We start from the raw sequence: 8,126 nt of genomic DNA, 5'->3' as shown, positions 1-8,126 counted from the left end.
AAAAAAAAAAAAAAAAAAAAAAAAACAGACTGTTACTGTGTCTATACAAAAAGAAGTAGACATGAGACTCCATTTTGTTCTGTATTTGAGATGCTGTTTTTTTTCTTTATGCACTGAAAATGTTTATGGAGATGTTTGCATATGCACATCAAGGCACAGCACTTTTCCTTAAACTTATTCATGTCACAGAGATCTTGATTCATATGTTTTTCTGCTGACCTTCTCCCTGCTATGACCCTATTGTCCTGCCACTTCCCTTTTTAATGATGGTAAAGATAATTATCAATAAATACTGAGGGAACTCAGAGACTGGTGCCGCTGCGGGTCCTCTGTACGCTGAGAGCTGGTCCCCTGGGCCCCTGGGCCCACTTTTTCTTTCTCTATACTTTGTCTCTATGTCTCATTTCTTTTCTCAAGTCTCTCGTTCCACCTAAAGAGAAATACCGACAGGTGTGGAGGGGCAGGCCACCCCTTCACAGGCTGGAGTGCAATGGCACGATCTCGGCTGACAGTAACTTCCACCTCCTGGGTTCAAGTGATTCTCCTGCCTCAACTTCCCAAGTAGCTGGGATTACAGGCGCCCACCACCACACTTGGTTAATTTTTGTATTTTTAGTGGAGATGGGGCTTTGCCATGTTGGCTTGAACTTCTGACCTCAGGTGATCCATCTGCTCAGCCTCCCAAAGTGCTGGAATTACAGGCAGGAGCCACTGCACCTGGCCTTTTGCCTAATTTTTAAATCGTTGTCTGTTTCTTATCTATTTATAGAAACTATTTATATATTGTATATACTGATCTTTTGTCAAACGTGTGTGTGTAAGTGTACAAAAGATCATATATATGTAGATAGTAGTACCCCTTATCCAGAGGGAGATCCCCAGTGGATGCCGAAGCTGTGGATAGTACCGAACCCTATATATATAATGTTTTTTCCTATGGATCCATAGGTATGATAAAGTTTAATTTATACATTAGGCATAATAAGCGATTAACAAATAATAGAACAATTATAACAACATACTGTAATAAAAGTTATATGAATGTGATCTCCCTCTCTCTTGTCTCATAACATCTTATTGTGTGTAATATTTTTGGACTGGGGTTGATTATAGGTAACTGGAAAGTGAAACTGTGGATAAGGGGGGACTACTATATACACACACTATATGACTCAGCTCCAGCTGCTATAACAAAATACTGTAGACTGGGCAGCTTACAACAGACATTTATATTTTCACAGTTCTGGAAGCTGGAAGTTCATGATCAAGGTGCCAGCATGGTCAGTTTCTTGTCCTGGCTCATAGGCCGCCCCCATCTCACCATCTTCACAAAGAAGAGGTATACTCATGTGACCTCTTCTTTGTGCACAAGAGGAGAGAGTGAGCAAGTGAGCTCTTGGTGACTCTTCTACAAGGACACTAACCCTATAGTTGGAGGGCCCCACCCCTGTAACTTCATTTAACCTAAATTACCTCATTATAAACCCTGTCTCCAAATACAGTTGCATTGGGACTTCGGGCTTCGTTATGAATTTTGTTGAGGGGACACAATTAAATCCACAGCACACAGTATATTAATAGAAACTATTGTCCTTCATCATTTAGCTTTGTTTATTGTTTGTTTGTTTGTTTGTTTATTTATTTATTTATTTATTTATTTATTTATTTATTTTTTTGAGACGGAGTCTCGCTCTGTCGCCCGGGCTGGAGTGCAGTGGCCGGATCTCAGCTCACTGCAAGCTCTGCCTCCCGGGTTTACGCCATTCTCCTGCCTCAGCCTCCCGAGTAGCTGGGACTACAGGTGCCTGCCACCTCGCCCGGCTAGTTTTTTGTATTTTTTAGTAGAGACGGGGTTTCACCGTGTTAGCCAGGATGGTCTCGATCTCCTGACCTCGTGATCCGCCCGTCTCGGCCTCCCAAAGTGCTGGGATTACAGGCTTGAGCCACCGCGCCCAGCCTGTTTATTGTTTAAAACTGTAAAATACGATGACATAAAATTTGCCATCTTAAAGATTTTTAAGTGTGCAGTTCAGTAATGATAAGTACATTCAGATTGTCTGCAACCCATCTCCAGAACCCTTTTCATCTTGCAAAACTGAAACTCTATACTGATTAAACAGCTCTCAATTTCCACCTCGTATTAGTTTGTTTTCACATTGCTATAAAGATACTACCTGAGGCTGGATAATTTGTAAAGAAAAAAGATTTAATTGACTCACAGTTCCACATGGCTGGGGAGGCCTCAGGAAACAATCATGATGGAAGGCAAAGGGGAAGCAAGCACCTTCTGCACAGGGTGGCAGGAGAGAGAGAAAACAGAGGGGGAACTGCCAAACACTTTCAAAACCATCAGCTCTCATGAGAACTCACTATCATGAGAACAGCATGGGGGAAATCATCCCCATGATCCCATCACCTCCCACCAGGTCCCTCGTCTGACACGTGGGGACACAGCCAAACCATATTATCCTTCCCTCCAGCCCCTGGCAACTTCCATCCTAACACTTGCACCTGTCTCTGTATAGATAGACTATAACTGCTCTAGGTGTCTCATACGCATGGAATAACACGGAATTTGTCTTTGGATGACTGGCTTGTTTTACTCAGCATAATGTCCTCAAGGTTCATTCATGTTGTAGCATATGTCAAATTTCCTTGCTTTTTAAGGTTGAATAATATTCCTTTGTATGTATACAACACACTTTGCATATTCATCTGTCATTGGACACTTGGATTGCTTCTACTTTTTGGCGATTATAAATAATCCTATGAACATGTGTATAAGAATACCGCTTCAAGACTGTGCTTTCAATTCTTGGGGGGTATACCTAGAAGTGGAATTGCTGGGTCATATGGAATTCTATTTTTAACTTTGAGAACTACAGTTTTCCACAGCACTGCATCATTTTACATTCCTACCAGCAAGGCACATGGGTTCCAGTATCTCTACATTCTGGCCAACACTTTTTATTTTGTATTGCTGATACTAGCCATATTAGTGTATGTGAGGTGATTTTGCTTCTTTTTCTATGATTTTTGTAACACAAGGCAAGCCAGAAGCAAGAAAACAATGCATGCTTAAGTTTAGGGGGCTACTCTTCAGTTAGACAGTCTGTATTCAAATCCTGGCTATACCACACCACTCTAGCTGTGTGTCCTCATGCAAATTTCCCCAACCCCTACTGCCCCATCTGTAAAATGAAGTTAAAAATCATACTGATAGCCTTGGCAACATGGCAAAACCCAGCCTCTACCAAAAAAAAAAAAAAAAAATTAGCTGGGCATGGTGGGATGCACCTGTAGTCCCAGCTACTTGGGAGGCTGAGGTGGGAGGATTGCGTGAGCCCTGGAGGTCCACACTGCACTGCCCTGATGGCACCACTGCACTCCAGCCTAAGAGAAAAAAAAAACCCTGCCTCCAATCCCAGCACTTTGGGGGGCCGAGGCTAGTGGATCACTTGAGCTCAGGTGTTGGAGACCAGCCTGGGCAACATGGTGAAACCCCATCTCTACAAAAATTAGCCAGACATACAAATTGTTCCAACACCTTTCACTGAGTAGTGTGTACTTTCCCACTGATTTCTAGCAACACCGAGGTTTGTTTTAGGACTGTCCTCTATCCAACTGATCTATTCCTGACCCTCCACCATTTTCCAGAGCTTTGGAAACGAGTGGAGCTACCAGGTTGGAGAAAGCTCCCTTTGTTGCTCCTTTTCAAAGCTGGCTTGGCTTTCCCTGCATTCTCCTTTTCTAAACTCAGCCTGCTAAAATATATATATATCTCCTGGTGAGCTTTTGAATTAACTGTCAGCAAAAACTAACGTGGAGGAAAAGTGACGTGTTCACAGCATTGTATCCTCTTACTGGGAAACTTTTGTCTCCCAGAATTCATTTCTCCCTTCTTAGCTCACCCAGGTAAACCTGGTGTTCTCTTTCACCAAGGACTGGATCACAACCATTGTGGATAAAAGCTCTTATTACCCTTGAAGATAGGAGGGGCTGGAGACAAACTGCCAAATGAGAAAATGTGAAAGGGAACCGAACAATGTGCTTTGGGGAAACAGGCTACTCAGGGTGGTGACCTTGGGAATGCAGCTGACCGTCAGCCAAGACAAGCCCCTGGGCCTCCTGGACATTCCTCTGATAAATCTGAAAACAGACAGCTTTGCAGGAACAACTAGAAAATCCCCAAATTCACAGGCCCTACAGGCTAGGGGCTGGCTTTAACTCCCCCTAACTCTATTCTACAGATGAAGAAAGTGAGGTTAGGAGGTTGGAGAGGGCCAAAGCTAGATGAGCCTGGTCTTTCCTATTTCCCTAGACTTGAACTTGACTTAGCAGGAGGGTGGGATGCCATCTGAAGGAGGAGGAGAATGCATTCTGTCCCCCAGGCTCCACCCCAGCCCCAAACAGACCAGTGGCTAAGTCTCAGTGTTTCTTCCTTTTTTTTCTTTTTTTTTCTTTTTTTTGAGACAGAGTCCCACTCTGTCGCCCAGGCTGGAGTGCAGTGCTGTGATCTCAGCTCACTGCAACCTCCACCTCTTGGGTTCAAGTGATTCTTTTGTCTCAGCCTCCTGAGCAGCTGGGATTACAGGCACCTGCCACCACGCCCGGCTAATTTTTGTATTTGTAGTAGAGACAGGGTTTCACCATGTTGGCCAGGCTGGCCTTGAACTCCTGACCTCAGGTGATCCACCTGCCTCAGCCTCCCAAAGTGCTGGGATTACAAGTGTGAGCCACCGCGCCCAGCCAGGGTTTCATTCAACTGGGTGGCTCCCTTGGAGTAGGCCCCCCCACTGCTCCACATCCTTCCCCACTTTAAGAAGAGACCAGTCCTTGGCTCATGCTGTTCATGGGATTTATTGCCACTCCCCTAAGGTCAGCAGAGGAAGGGGACACCAGCCACACCTCACCACAGGCATAGGTGGCACTGAGCCACCTGGCACTATCTCCATGTGCTCCACATGGAGGGGTGCTTCCTCACTCGCAGCAGCTGCACTTCTCTGCCTCTGCCTCGGCCCCCTCTCCGCCTTTGCACACACAGTCCTTGGCACACTTCTCACACTCCGCAGGGCAGCAGGAGCAGCAGCCTGCAGATAAAATGGAAGATGACCAGTCTGATGCACACTCCTGAAATCCGTCCCCATCAAAGGGGAGGGAAGGGTGCTGGGTGGGGAGTCATTCTCATTCATTCAGCCAGGGCTGGTCACAGCCCCCTTCTTAGTCTCGCACCTGCCCTGACTCAGCATCTATGTCGCGGCAGTGGCATCTTGCACCACCACAGGAGAGAGGTACCCAGGAAATAGACCAGAGCCCCTTGGGTGGATGTCAGGAAGTCCTGGGGGCTGGTGGGCTTAAGCCCAGGTTAGGTGGGTACTAGGCCTTAAGGAGAAAGCATCACAGGGTAAATGACCTTGAAAGGGGCCTTGAAGGATAAACTTGGGAGGGGCAGATATGATACAGATGTAGGGGGCCCAGGAAAGCCGTGGGGAGGGAGTGGGGACCTGTGCCTGGTCTTATACCTAGAGAAGAAGGGAGCCTTCCTCCCACCTCTTACTCTCTATGCATATTACACTGCTGTGAGCTGGGGAGATTCTGAGATCAAACTGAGAGGATCCCTAAGGCCTGAGAGAGGCCAAGGGACCGGAACTCCAGAGCTGAGCCCCAGCCTCACTAATGGCTTCCCCAGGTTTTGGGGGTTTTGAGGGGTGGGGCGGGAAAGACTGGACCAGTGTAGCAGTCCTCAACCCCAGCTGCCATTGGAGTCTTCCGGGGATTTACAAAAACCTCTCGTCCCATGCCTAGGCCATCAATTCCTAGGTGTGGGGCAGGGGCATCTGTATTTTAATGTCTTCCCGGGTGGTTCTGTTCCAGCAAGAGTCAGAAACCACGGGATCGGGGCCTGGCGGTCTCTCCGTATCCTGAGTATCCTGGGTGGTGAGACACCAATTCGGCAGAGCAGAGGGGGCGGCGGCAGAGGGGAAGGGTCCCCGCACTCACTCTTCTTGCAGGAGGTGCATTTGCAACCCTCGCACTTGCAGGAGTCCGCGCAGGTGCAGGAGCCACCTAGAGAGGGCGACGCCACAGGAAGGGTTAATGTGGACAAACTCGGGTCCCCACGCCTGTCATGAGGAGATGGGGTACCAAGTCTCCCTGTTCTCCGCGACACAGGCATGCCCACCCTTCAGGAGGTGAAGAATAGGGAATCAGGAGCCCTTCCCCCAAGTGTCCTTGAGCGAAGGCGCGGGGCGTGGGTGTTTTTGCAGGTACAAGGGCGCGCAGTGCCGCAGGATGGGAGCGGGGGCGGGGGCGGGGGCGGGGGCTCACCAGAAGGGCAGGGGCAGGTCTCAGGGTCCATGTCGAAGCGAGCAGCAGCTGGAGGCTGTGAACGGGCTTCTCCAAGCAACTGGACGCGCGGCTTGGCTAGTGGCAGCAGGTGGCGATGCTTTTATAGCCCCGGGCGGGGGCGCGCATGCCAAGCCCGCTGGGCGCCCGCCCCTGCGCACCGCGCCCGCTCTTTGCGTTTGTGCGCTCGGCCCCGGCGCACGCACTGCGGCATCTGTCCCCCGCCCCCGCCGTGTGTGTGCACGGCCAGGGCCCGCTCGCCCACGCCCGCGCGTGCGCCCCCACTCCCACCCCGCTGTCGCTGGCACGACCCACTCGCCGCCGCCACGCGCGCGCTGCCAGTCCGCTCCCCGCGTGGGTCCCGTAGGGGACGTGCCCGCCGCAGCAGCCGCCACTGCGTGGAAGCGCTCACGTACCATCTCCGAAAGTGGAGAAAAAGGCGCTTTGCGCATTTCCCGGCTCTTCCCTTCCTCTCTTCCCCTTCATTCGAGAATTCTTCGGGATGCCAGATCTGTTCAAATGGGTTGCTGGGCTGGGGGCAGAAAGAGCCTCCTCACGTTGAGCCCGACACTGACTCTTGCACCCTCCGAGTGCCACTGGCAAGGGGCGTTTTCCATTTCCCCGCTGTCCTGCCTGGTATCTTCAGATCCTTGACTCCTAACCCTCCATCATAAGATGAAAAAGTGAGGCCAGAGAAGCAGGAATGTGCATAGGTCTCAGAATGAGCCTGAGGCCGACCCAGGCCTAGAACTCAGAACTGAGGTACTTAGAGGGATTGTCAGTGGGGGGCATGTTAAAATCACGGCAGCTCAGTGAGATTTTTCTATTTTTAAAAAGGAGGCCAGACATGGTGGCTCACGCCTGTAATCCCAACACTCTGGGAGGCCGAGGTGGGCGGATCACCTGAGGTGGGAGTGGGAGGCCAGGCTGACCAACATGGAGAAACCCTCTCTCTACTAAAGATACAAAATTAGCCGGGCCTGGTAGCAGGTGCCTGTAATCCCAGCTACTTGGGAGGCTGAGGCAGGAGAATCACTTGAACCTGGGAGGCAGAGCTTGCAGTGAGCCCAGATCACGCCATCACACTCCAGCCTGGGCAACACGAGGGAAACTGGGTCTCAAAATATATATATATATATATATATCTGGGTATGGTGGCATGCACCTGTAGTCCCAGCTACTTGGGAGGCTGAGGCAGGAGGATTACTTAAGCCCAGGAGGTTGGGGAGGCTGCAGTAAGCCTTTTTGCACCACTGCACTCCAATCTGGGTCAGAGCAAAATCCTGTCTCAAAAAGGAAAGAGAGCCTAGGTAAAATAAGATTGATAAATATTTATATGAATATAAGGGATTTCGGTGCAAAATGAAAGGAAAAGAGGTCTAAGCTGCCAAGGAGAATCATTTGTGACCGAGCAGGGTAGTGTGAGTGAGAATGAGACCCTGAGAAGTGGAGAGGAGAGAGGTCATTGAAGTTTGGGGGCAGCAAAGAAGGGAGGAGAGCTGGGAGAGGACCTCTGTAAAAGGCATTTAAAAAAATGTTATTGGCCGGGCACGGTGGCTCAAGCCTGTAATCCCAGCACTTTGGGAGGCCGAGGCAGGCGGATCACAAGGTCAGGAGATCGAGACCATCCTGGCTAACACGGTGAAACTCCGTCTCTACTAAAAAGTACAAAAAACTAGCCGGGCGAGGTGGCGGGCGCCTGTAGTCCCAGCTACTAGGGAGGCTTGAGGCAGGAGAGTGGCGTGAACCCGGGAGGCGGAGCTTGCAGTGAGCTGAGATCT

At 49.7% G+C, this 8,126-nt stretch overlaps 1 protein-coding gene across 1 annotated transcript; it reads right to left on the bottom strand.

The window, feature by feature from the left end:
* Positions 1-4,844: 4,844 nt before the first annotated feature.
* LOC113222756 (metallothionein-3) lies at positions 4,845-6,869 on the bottom strand. The gene is made up of 4 exons (XM_026452379.1): positions 6,762-6,869; positions 6,328-6,423; positions 6,001-6,066; positions 4,845-5,090 (listed from the first exon to the last, which is right to left on the bottom strand). Exons 1-4 carry the CDS (start codon positions 6,829-6,831, stop codon positions 4,981-4,983), a joined length of 342 nt encoding a protein of 113 aa, XP_026308164.1. The 5' UTR covers positions 6,832-6,869; the 3' UTR covers positions 4,845-4,980.
* Positions 6,870-8,126: the final 1,257 nt, after the last annotated feature.

This window comes from Piliocolobus tephrosceles, unplaced genomic scaffold (genome assembly GCF_002776525.5).
Source record: "Piliocolobus tephrosceles isolate RC106 unplaced genomic scaffold, ASM277652v3 unscaffolded_34325, whole genome shotgun sequence".
Classification (NCBI taxonomy): domain Eukaryota; kingdom Metazoa; phylum Chordata; class Mammalia; order Primates; family Cercopithecidae; genus Piliocolobus; species Piliocolobus tephrosceles.
This window is presented reverse-complemented; position numbering and strand designations above follow the sequence as displayed.